Here is an 11,882-nt window from a genome sequence, read left to right on the forward strand (position 1 = left end):
GAACGATTAAGTCACAGTCGCAGTCATGTACGATTATATATCTATCCATGTTTTCTTGCCTGAGTTGCACAGCCAAAACCATTTCAATTTAGAAAGGCATATCTATTCGATTTAATCGGGGCTCCACAAAAAGGTACCCAAAGGCCACAAGTCATAGTGTCTGATTGGTCTTGGGTTGGCTCTTTACAAGTGGACTTCGCCTTGCCTAGGCCTGATGTTATTTCTTCAGGTTTTGCTCGGTGTTGTAATTGTGAAAGCAGCATCGCTATTCCCAAGTCAAAAGTACGAGAGCGAGGGAAATAGGAAAATGATAAAGCAGCATTGATATTGAAATTTAACGCGTTTAAAATAGACAAGTCGATGACAATAAAGTCATGCACTAAAATTCTTTATTCTTAAGAGATAAGGATAGATTGTTATTGGAACCTTCCAGACTAACCTATACTTTTCCTCTCCATATGTGTGGCTAAGAAATTGGCAAACTGTTGTCTATAAATATCGTAGCAAAGGCTCTTGTCAGCAATCTATTTGGCTCGTTTTCTTCCAATAAATTCCCCCCCCCCCAAAAAAAACCCTGAAAAGAGACTTTTAATTCCACATATAATCGGAGCAGGCGATTCAAAGCTTCCCAGTAATCAAACAAGTGACAATTGAAGATGTGCTTGGTGTTCGTATGTGATGAGGATGAGCAGGTGATAGCAAGGCATCCGGCACCAGGAGCTTGCCCCTACTGTGGAGGGATGATACAAGCCATGGATGTTGAAAGCCAGTGGAGGTTCTGCTTTTTGCCTTTGTATTTTAAGACCAAGAGAAGGTATTACTGCACCTTCTGTGCAAGGCGATTGGTTGTTCAATGATTTTTTTTACTGTTCTTGTTATCATCCCCCGATCTCCCCTGTTCTCTTCACCTTTCTCGTTCCATCTTCATTTGTATATATATATAGAGAGAGAGCTTTGGGTTGTAAGATTTTAATAACAGAACGAGCTTGTTCAATTTTTTAATTCCAATCTGCATGGGAAGTTTTAGTTTCAAAAGCAAACTAAATGATCGATCGTGAAATCAATTTTGACTTTTCGTCCTTTTTTGGCCTTTCTGGGAAGGACGTGTTACATTTAATTTTGGTGCAAATATTTTGAATAGGAAAATGGAGTGTAGTTTGATTGAGATTCAATGTTGGGTGTCGGCATTTGAAACATTAAAAAAGAAGGAAGAAGCTTGTTTCCCTAGGTCCAATTGAACTTCTGACTGGACTTCCACCATTTTCTCTCTGGCCCTAACTTCGGGCCACATCAATAGCCCTCTTACTTATCACCAAGTTTAGTACCAACCGCTCCTGATTGAGTAATTTTTTTTCACTAAAATTTTGAAAACAATAAATTGATAATAAACTTGCCTAGTGAGCATCTTAATGAGCCTTATTATGCTACTGGTACGGCTGCTGGTGTTTCATCGAGTCCTGCTGTCCAGATTGTTTTCAATGAATCAGGGTACTTGTTTGTTTCCCGAGAAAATGGAGAAAACTACCTTTTGACACGGGGAATAACAGCCTCGGCTCCGAGCAACAATTGGTTGAGTAATTTTTTTTCACTAAAATTTTAAAAATAATAAATTGATTTTAATATTATCAATTTCTAATAAAATAGTCGTTGCCGATTTATAACAACATAATCATTCTGTTATCATTCCCGTTAAATTGACGATGGGATAATGTTAATAAAAATATTAATATTTAATTTTATCTCTAAACTATTATTAAAATATCAAATAAATTATTGAATAATAATTTTATATTTAATTTACCTCGAATATTAAAAAAAAATCAATTCCAAACATTCCCCTATCACTGCAACTTTCACTCTTCTTTTGAATTTCCTTTCCATCCGCCGACTTCCAGAATTCCCAATCACCACCACCCATCACATGGAATTGCAAATGCGAACACATAACGATGCCTTCATCTTCACCACCACAATAATCCCACATAAACAATAAAACTTTCGAACGCCCTCGTTTCTCCTCCTATTAGTTTCAAATTGACGAAATTATTCAATCAGGCTCACTTTTTGCCTTCTCACATGTGAATGAAGAACTGAGAAGCGTATTTCATTTGATTAACGAATATTCAGAAAATAGAAATGCATTAGAACGAGTACTAGTGTTGAAACTTGAGCTTCCCGAGGCATTGCAAACAAAGAAGAAATTAAGCATCATTTTTCAGAGGTATGCAATATTATAGAAAAGAAAACTAGTCTGCTTTTCTAAGACGAAATCTTTCGATTAAGGAAATGAATTTGTTTTGGCCTTGAAGGTCACTTAAAAGAAAATTGCTATGGATTCTATGTTTAAAATTCTAAGCATATTGCATATTAACACCTTTAGAGACTTAAAATTAAAATTTTAAAAACTTAAAATTATTTTAAGCGAAAAAGTTTTTAAAAACTTAAAATTAGTCTATATTATAATTTAGACACTTACTTTTTAATAAATTTATTTTTAATTTTTTTTATTAATCTGAGATAAAAATAAAATATTTTCTATTTAAAAATAATTTGTAATCAATTGACATCAAACACTTACATCTCTAATATTCATGATATTCAAATTTAAAACCTCGAAACATTATAACAATTCTCATAACCTTGACGATCCTCGATTCGTGATTTTTTTAAGTTTTTAAATGGGGATATATCCTATTTCCCTGAATTTTTATTTCTCATAATATTTCCCTAAATAAGCGCCCGTTTGTAACTCACATCACAGTGTTGAAATGTTCTTTTAGATCTGTGAATCTGAGAGCGTGCGACTTCTTAATTTCCCTCGGTTTAAGAAAAAAAGGGGAAAAAACCCGGATCCCTTATTTCGAATTCTATAATTTCCTCAAATCTCTTAACTTTCAAATAAAAACCTGCTTCACTTTCCCCAACCGGCTTCTCTTATTGAATGATCTGATCACTGAAGGTTCCTTTCTCTCTCTTATTCTTACAAAATTTCCAGATCTATTGATTTACTTTCTACTTTGTTTCCGCATTTGTTTTTCGTTGAATATATTATTCTTTATTGTAGCGTTTCGATTTAGGTTTTTGGGTTCGTGTTATTGATTTATGATTGAATCCTTCGCAGTAATAACTTATAAGCTGCGAATTTATTTGTGATTTTTGGATTTAAATTTGATTTACCTTTCACTCTCTTTTTTTCGTTGCGCTTACGCTGTGACAGTGTATTTTGTTTGTTAAATACTTGATGTTTTTATTTTAATTGATGAATTCAGTACTAGTGTTGGAACTAAAAAAGAAAAAAAATTAATAAATCTTATTTTTTTTACTAGGCAGATCGGCAGTGATTATCTGTTAATAATGAAGCTGAAATAACCACAATTTTTTGTGTAGATCTAGAGTTGTAGCTATCGATTCTATTTATGTAAATTAGGAATGGCTTAGTTTGATAGTCCATTTAGCATGGACAATCAATCAAAAAGTATGTGTGTAATAAAGCTTTTCGCATGAGATTCGGTTAGATTTTCCCCTAAACTGTACAGTAATGAGTGTTATTGTTTATACAAGTTCCCTCTGCAAATTGTTTAGTAATGATGTTCCATTATCATAAAGTATTCATAAATCTAATTTATCATTTCAATTATAACCAAGCTTATGACCTTTGAAGCAATCATTCTTCTTTGTTCAAAATGGTTCTCTTTCAAAGCTACCTAATTTAAGACCTTCTGATTGATTTGTAACAACAATGTTAAAGTTGTTATTTCACAGACATATATATTGTGATGAGATTTCTTTATTCAACTCCTAGCTTTGACAATCCTCGATTTCTACCATATTTTTCGTTGAAGAATTGAATATTTCAATTTTCTTTATATTGCCAGAAAACTAGCTAGAAATGGAGAAGTCGTGTACTCTTCTTATTCACTTTGACAAAGGAACACCTGCAATTGCTAATGAGATTAAAGAAGCACTTGAAGGAAATGATGTTCCTGCAAAGATTGATGCCATGAAGAAAGCAATTATGCTTTTACTGAATGGTGAAACCCTTCCCCAGCTCTTTATTACCATTGTCAGATATGTTTTGCCTTCAGAGGATCACACAGTCCAAAAGCTTTTGCTTCTGTACTTGGAGATAATTGAGAAAACTGATACAAAAGGGAGGGTATTACCTGAAATGATATTGATATGCCAAAATTTGAGAAACAATCTTCAACATCCAAATGAATATATTCGTGGTGTTACCTTGCGTTTTCTCTGTCGCTTGAATATGACAGAGATTATTGAGCCACTAATCCCTTCTGTTTTGCAAAATCTGGAGCATCGACACCCATTTATTAGGAGGAATGCTATATTAGCTGTCATGTCGATATATAAGCTTCCACAAGGTGAGCAGTTCTTGGTTGATGCACCTGATATGATTGAGAAGGTCCTTTCAACGGAGCAGGATCCTTCTGCCAAGCGAAATGCATTTCTTATGCTATTTACTTGTGCGCAAGATCGGGCTGTTAATTATCTCTTGACCCATGTTGATAGGGTTTCTGAATGGGGTGAATTGCTTCAGATGGTTGTGTTAGAGCTGATCCGTAAGGTTTGCAGAACAAATCGTGCGGAGAAAGGGAAGTATATTAAGATTATTATATCTTTATTGAATGCCCCATCAACTGCAGTTATTTATGAGTGTGCTAGCACGCTTGTTTCTCTGTCATCTGCTCCCACTGCCATTAGAGCTGCTGCTAACACTTACTGTCAGCTTCTTCTTTCTCAAAGTGACAACAATGTCAAGCTTATTGTACTAGATCGGCTGAACGAGCTCAAGTCTTCTCATAGAGGTATTATGGTTGATTTGATCATGGATGTGCTTAGGGCACTTTCGAGTCCAAATCTTGACATCCGGAGGAAGACACTTGATATTGTTCTTGAGTTAATAACTCCCCAAAATATCAATGAGGTTGTTCTTATGTTGAAGAAGGAAGTTGTGAAGACTCAAAGTGGAGAGCTTGAGAAGAATGGAGAATATAGACAAATGCTCATTCAAGCTATTCATTCCTGTGCAATCAAGTTCCCAGAAGTTGCAAGCACAGTTGTGCATCTTCTTATGGATTTCTTGGGCGACAGTAATGTTGCTTCAGCTATTGATGTTGTGATTTTTGTTCGAGAAATAATTGAGACCAACCCTAAACTTAGGGTCTCCATTATAACAAGGCTATTGGATACATTCTATCAGATCCGAGCTGCACGGGTTTGCTCCTGTGCCCTTTGGATTATTGGGGAGTATTGCCTATCTCTTTCTGAAGTTGAGAGTGGAATAGTAACCATCAAGCAGTGCCTCGGAGAACTACCTTTCTACTCTGTTTCTGAGGAAGGGGAAGGTACTGATGCTTCTAAGAAAACTCCGCAAGCAAACTCCATTACTGTTTCCTCAAGGAGACCGGCTATTCTTGCTGATGGTACTTATGCAACCCAGAGTGCTGCCTCTGAAACTGCTTTCTCTGCTCCTACTGTTGTTCAGGGATCATTGGCTTCTGGGAATCTCAGATCTCTTCTCCTCACTGGTGATTTTTTCCTCGGGGCTGTTGTTGCTTGCACGCTGACTAAACTTGTTCTGAGATTGCAGGAGGTACAGTCATCAAAAGTTGAAGTTAACAAAGCAACCACGCAGGCATTGCTGATCATTGTCTCTATGCTGCAATTAGGACAATCTTCTGTTCTTCCACACCCAATTGATAATGATTCTAATGATAGGATTGTTCTGTGCATAAGATTGTTGTGCAATACTGGTGATGACATCAGGAAAATATGGTTGCAATCTTGTCGTCAGAGTTTTGTAAAAATGCTGTCAGAGAAACAGCTGCGAGAAACTGAGGAATTAAAGGCAAAGGCTCAGGTTTCTCATGCACAACCTGATGACCTTATTGATTTCTACCATTTGAAGAGTAGGAAGGTGAGAGCCTTTTAATTGGTTGTTATCTTTTGAGCATGATTTAACATCTTGATTTATTCCAAGTTTATTAATCCTTATTTGGTCATATATGTATTTTCTTAAGCATGCATTTTGTTTGTTTTGCTAGAATTTTCTGCCTTATCACCTTGTTTTTTCACATCTTTGGGTTTTGACTCGTATTTTTAATTCTTTCTTGGATTTTTGTCATGAATTCTTGTACTTGTTTTTGAAATCTTTTGTTGCTGACTTCCAGGGTATGAGTCAACTGGAGTTGGAGGATGAGGTTCAAGATGATTTAAAACGTGCAACTGGAGAGTTTGTAAACGATACCGATGATGCAAATAAGCTCAACCGCATTCTTCAACTTACCGGATTTAGTGATCCAGTATATGCTGAAGCCTATGTCACTGTCCATCACTATGATATTGTTCTTGATATCACAGTTATCAATCGGACCAAGGAAACCCTTCAGAATTTGTGCTTAGAGTTGGCAACAATGGGTGATCTGAAACTTGTGGAGCGTCCACAAAATTATACCCTAGCTCCTGAATCTAGCAAGCAAATAAAGTCCAACATCAAGGTCTCGTCAACCGAGACAGGTGTCATATTTGGCAACATTGTTTATGAGACATCAAATGTGCACGAAAGAACTGTTGTTGTTCTTAATGACATTCATATTGATATCATGGACTATATTTCTCCCGCTGTATGTACTGATGCTGCATTCAGAACTATGTGGGCAGAATTTGAGTGGGAAAACAAGGTATCTGTTGAACTCTTTCCATTATTACCAGCTTTTATTCTCAGCAGCATCCCTGATTCCTATAGATATCTGGCCAACATTGACATTCTGCTATAATTTAATATAACATGTTCAATATGCTAATTGGAATGCAAGTTATATTAGCTTGATCTTACACGTAGCTTATGTCCCTTGCATAGTGTTTGATTACCACATATTCCCCTCGTGCTCCTAATTGAGATCAATCTTCTCCCGTGATAAAGCTATAACGGTTCCTATCCCCATTGTCATAACAATATTAATTTTCATTATTGATTTTTGTGATTCAGGTTGCTGTTAACACAGTAATCCAAGATGAGAAGGAATTCCTTGAACATATTATCAAGTCAACCAACATGAAGTGTCTCACACCAGTGTAAGTTTTACGTTTCTGAGAAATGTACATAAAATTAAAAAAAAACCCGATGAGCTGCATACGTTGTGGATTTTACATTTTTAATGCAACAGTGTGCTATATGATTTATATGTCACTTTGTTCTGAAAACTTAATGAATCTTTTATGCTTAATTTGTAAAACAACAAATTAATATTAACATTGATTTCAGAATGCATCTATTTTTTGTGACTCAATATAAAATTAATCTATTCTTTTATATGGCATTCCTTTTTGGCGGTTGGATTGTGTTTCAGATCTGCGCGAGACGATGAGTGTGGATTCCTGGCTGCTAACCTGTATGCAAAGAGTGTGTTTGGGGAGGATGCCTTGGTAAATTTGAGTGTTGAGAAACAAGCAGATGGGAAGCTTAGTGGGTACATCAGGATAAGGAGCAAGACTCAGGGTATTGCTCTCAGTCTTGGAGATAAGATCACTCTAAAACAAAAGGGAGGCAGTTGATGGTGTGCCGGATTTTGACACCATTTGTTTCATCAATACTGGAAATCATTCTTGTTTTGGCTTGTCAGTTGCTGCCTATCTCAATCTCCTTTGAAATACAGAATTTATTACTGATTTAAAAATGCAGGTACTTTTCTTGCATTTTAAAAGATGGCCGCCTTCATTTTAGTTGTGTTCTCTGTATCTAGGGGTAGTACCGGTTTCATGAGTAAATATTGTTGTATTTGGAGTTACATATTTCTACAGACATTGTTTAAAAAAGAAGATACTGCTTTTTGGCGATGTTAAAACAGGATTTCTTTTGGGGAATTCTTTATAATTCTAGTATCGCTCCATATTAAATCATCCTTAATTTTGTGGGTTCATATCCCTATTCTATGGTTTCTGCCTTTTCGGTTCCTCATTTTGCTCGATGTTTATCTCGTTGTCTTACTTGTAAAGAATCATGTACTGTGAAACCTGAAAGCATACTCGTAGCTAGTTGTTTCCAATTTGCGAAACCTTGCCAGTTCTGCAGGTTGATTAGGATGGCGTTATTATGCGCTTATTTCTATATTCCGCAAACCATTGTTGAGTTGTCTTCCAAAATGGTTCTCTGGCCAGGTCGCTTCCAAAATTTCGCCTTATAACAGTTCAGGTTTTCTGAATCTAGTAGGTATTTCTGCTTAGAAATTTGAAGCTTTTCACAGCAGAACTATCGATGTCTACTATCCTTCAATCATATAATCCACAAATTTTGCATGTTCATTGGTAATGATAATCAGCTCGTTTTTTCTTCTTTTTTCCCCTTGGCAGAACAAAGAATATTACTCCATAAACCAAGCCTAAAAACCTAGTAAGCACTTTTACTTACTGCGCAACTTGAAGCAAAAGATAAAATTATTGATGGGTTGTCCATACTCTAAAGACTTCATCTTGCATCAAACATGGAACGAGGATGAGAGATCAGTCACCAAACTGTCACAGCTTCATTTTCATGATTTTTTTAAAGTAAATAAATATATATATATATATATGAAGTTGTTAGGTAAAGTAAACCAAAAAAAATATTTGAACAAACAAGAAGAACTAAAATATACACGAATCAAAAGAGTTAAAACTCAAGGTACAGCATATGCCAATCTAATGATGAGCAATATCATCAAGTTTTGTGTAATTTATCATTAGTTTGTCAAACATTAAAAGTTTTTATATTGTTTAATTTAAATATACATATTCAATCGATCATAAAATAAACTTTGATTATCTCTTTGAAATATAAGTACAATTGAATTGATTGATACTTCAAATGTTTCCTTCATAAAACATTATAATGATAAGTTGTTTAAAATTAATAATTTAAATTATAATATAAATATAATTCAATATTCTATTTAAGTTTTATTTAATTTTAACCTATTACTCGTATAAATATTTAATCTATCCACCTATTGAGTTATGTACGGATAATAAAATGTTTTCCATTATCTTTTTATTTCAACGTTGTATGTGGCTTGATGATTAGATTTAACTACTATGAAAGAATTAAAAATATTATTTAAAATAAACTTGAATCGTTTAGATTATAACAAATGTATAATTCAATATAAATATTTGAAAACAAATATTTAACAAAAATATCGTGCCAAATTCAAACTTCATAATCATATATATTTGAACGTCATCTAAAAACATTGAACCTCAAATCTAAGATATAAACCCTGAAACATAAAATCTATGACTCTAAATTCTATACTTTAAATAAAACATACAACATTACTAAAATTTCACTTGTGAATATTTTTCACCGTTAGTGTATGGGGATTGTTGGGAAAGAGAAAGACATGGAGATTGTTGTGTTGAGAAGAAAAATTGCCTTGCTTTATGAAGCATGTGCTAATTCAGTCTTGGAGATTGAAAATAAAAAAGCTGAGTTATTAGGAAATAATTTGGCTGCTGTAGATCTGATGACTAACATGAAGCCTATAATATTGGTTGATGGAGTACTTTCTTTCGGTGGACAAAATAGTGTTGCCACTGAGGAAAATATAAAGACCATGGCAGATAAACTTTTTTCAACAGTGAGATTTTTCGAGTATGAAAGCTGAAATTACTGAAGGAAGCCAAAGGGAAATGAAAACAACCATAGCAAATTTGCAGAAAGAGCTTCAGGAGAAGGATATCCAGAAAGATAGGATATGCATGGAGCTGTTGATCAAATCAAGTTAGCTGAAGCGTCTGCCGCGAATTACTCACGAGATCTCCAGTCTTCAAAAACCCTGGTGTATGATTTGGAGAAAGAACTGGGAGTAATGAGGGAAGAACAGACTTAACTGCAGCAGAGAGTAAAAGAACTGCAGGATGTGCAAGCCAACACAGTGGAATTGCAGAATAGAGTCAAATCACTGGCAGATGTATTATCATCAAAAGACCTAGGCATGTTTTATTGTTTGAATCCTACTTTTTATTTTCCTTACATATTCATTTGGTTTTGGAATCTTCATTTGTGAATGCTATTCCCTGACAGAAATTGAAGCCCTTATGCAAGCACTTGAGGAGGAGGAGGTCCAAATGGAAGAGTTGACAAAGAAGAACGAGGAACTGGAAAAAGTACTGCTACAGAAGAACACAGATTTAGAGAACCTTGAAGCTTCTCATGGAAAGGCTGTGAAAAAGCTTTCCATCACAGTGAGCAAGTTTGATGAACTTCGTGCTCTATCAGAAAGTCTTATTACCCAGGTTGAACATCTGCAATTACAACTACAAGATCGGGATGCTGAGGTTTCCTTCTTAAGACAAGAGGTCACAAGATGCACCAATGATGTTCTCGCCGCTTCACAAACAAGCAATAAAGAAAAGTCAGATGAGATAAATGAGTTTCTGATTTGGTTTGGATCAATTGTTCCTCTTGTTGGTTTACCTGACCTTCATTTTGATACGAAGAATAGTCAGGTGCCTGAATACAAGGAAATGATACATAAAAGGATTAGTTCTATGATATCTGAACTGCAGGACCTTCGGGGGGTTGCTAAAAATAGGAATGAATTGTTGCAAGCAGAAAGGAGTAAAGTGGAGGAGTTGACGCACAGATAAGAAACCCTAAGGAAGACTCTGCATGAGAAGGAATCCCAGTTAAATTTGCTTGAAGGTGTGGGAGCTGTGGGTCAGGCAGCTCGTTTGAACTCTGAAATCGTGGAGGTTGAGCCTGTGGTAAGTTATTTAGTGTGTTTGCAGTTTTCTTGAGCAGCACGCTGTTAGGACTTAGGACCTTTAGAAAACTAGTGACGGACAAAACTTGGGATGTGAGTGACGAAACCTAACTTTGCTTATCAACATTTCACATTTTACTTTGGGAGCTACACATCTTATCTGGTTGCATGAGAGATGGAATGAGTTCAATCTATAGAATCAAAATTCATATGGCAACTATATAAGCATTTGATAATTTTTCTTCTAAAGAAGACTGTTAACAAATAATAATGATTTTAAAAGTTGATATACACTTTAATCTTACCTCACATTAATAAGTTATGCTTCTGCATAATCAATAGAACGATAAATATATTTATAGATATTGAGTAGTCTATTTTGCTGACTATCTGTGTAGATAAACAAGTAGGCAATAGCAGGGACCTCTACAGCATCCCAAGTTTGTAGTTTGCGCAAAGTCAATACTGATGAAGTTGCTATTCCAATAGATACGGATGATGGTAATAATAGTAGGTTAGAAGATGAAGCGAAGATAAAGGTATCCTTTACTATTTGCAATTTATTTGTTGTATTTATTTACACTCCAAAAGCAACCTTTTCATCAAGTAACTATGTTTATGTAATGTGCCAGGGATTTCATCAATTTATTGGGCTGTATTGCATACACTATCGGCAGCTTTTGTATTTTGACAAGTCAATGTGGTTAGTGGCTCTTTCCAAGATGTATTTATTTCATGTAGTTCTATGAGTGTGCTTCACAAACAAGTTTATCTTTAACCTCCCTGGTTTTCACTGTATATCACAGTTATATACCTGTCAATCCTGTATGAGACTTACGTTATTCTAATTTTCCATCTTGTTTATCGATTCCTTGTCCTCTTTCTTACAAAACCAAGCAGTTTATGTATTTTATGGTTTTGCTTTTGTGCAGGTTTCCCGTTGATTTTGTGAAAAAGTTTAGCGAGGATCGCCAACCATTATTTTGCCTTTGGCTCCATTATCAAATTTCCCGAATTTCTGAGCATGATCCATTGATTCATTTAGCTCAACCAGGCAACTGTGATTTGCAGTTTTTATTTGCATGCACTTCTCAGGTAACTTGGTTATGTCCAATAAGGAAA

General features: G+C 35.2%; 2 protein-coding genes across 4 annotated transcripts; both read left to right on the forward strand.

Annotated features, from left to right (window-relative positions):
- The first annotated feature begins 462 nt into the window (after positions 1-462).
- On the forward strand, positions 463-11,262 carry LOC120157114. 2 transcript variants are annotated; one of them, XM_039168365.1, is made up of 3 exons: positions 463-861; positions 9,989-10,761; positions 11,159-11,262. In XM_039168365.1, exon 1 carries the CDS (start codon positions 657-659, stop codon positions 855-857), a length of 201 nt encoding a protein of 66 aa, XP_039024296.1. In that variant the 5' UTR covers positions 463-656; the 3' UTR covers positions 858-861; positions 9,989-10,761; positions 11,159-11,262. The 2 variants fall into 2 exon arrangements, with proteins under 2 accessions (XP_039024296.1, XP_039024295.1); XM_039168364.1 differs by lacking the exon at positions 463-861 and adding an exon at positions 9,384-9,987 and having other exon boundaries at positions 10,079-10,761.
- Positions 2,660-7,881, forward strand: LOC120157113 (coatomer subunit beta-1). Of its 2 annotated transcripts, XM_039168362.1 has the most exons (6): positions 2,660-2,670; positions 2,837-2,959; positions 3,876-5,935; positions 6,189-6,698; positions 7,007-7,092; positions 7,368-7,881. In XM_039168362.1, the coding sequence occupies exons 3-6, from the start codon at positions 3,890-3,892 to the stop codon at positions 7,570-7,572; spliced, it is 2,847 nt and encodes a 948-aa protein (XP_039024293.1). In that variant the 5' UTR covers positions 2,660-2,670; positions 2,837-2,959; positions 3,876-3,889; the 3' UTR covers positions 7,573-7,881. The 2 variants fall into 2 exon arrangements, with proteins under 2 accessions (XP_039024293.1, XP_039024294.1); XM_039168363.1 differs by lacking the exon at positions 2,660-2,670 and having other exon boundaries at positions 2,786-2,959.
- Positions 11,263-11,882: the final 620 nt, after the last annotated feature.

This window comes from Hibiscus syriacus, unplaced genomic scaffold, assembly GCF_006381635.1.
Source record: "Hibiscus syriacus cultivar Baekdansim isolate YM2019G1 unplaced genomic scaffold, ASM638163v2 tig00111238_pilon, whole genome shotgun sequence".
Lineage (NCBI taxonomy): Eukaryota > Viridiplantae > Streptophyta > Magnoliopsida > Malvales > Malvaceae > Hibiscus > Hibiscus syriacus.

What these genes read in the sequence shown, in the direction of transcription:
- LOC120157113 (XM_039168362.1), top strand. Translation starts at nt 3,890, where the DNA reads ATGGAGAAGTCGTGTACTCTTCTTATTCACTTTGACAAAGGAACACCT. An exon ending in ACCATTTGAAGAGTAGGAAG is followed by an intron (nt 5,936 to 6,188) that starts GTGAGAGCCTTT and finishes GCTGACTTCCAG; the next exon opens with GGTATGAGTCAACTGGAGTT. An exon ending in AATTTGAGTGGGAAAACAAG is followed by an intron (nt 6,699 to 7,006) that starts GTATCTGTTGAA and finishes TTTGTGATTCAG; the next exon opens with GTTGCTGTTAACACAGTAAT.
- LOC120157114 (XM_039168364.1), top strand. Translation starts at nt 10,093, where the DNA reads ATGCAAGCACTTGAGGAGGAGGAGGTCCAAATGGAAGAGTTGACAAAG.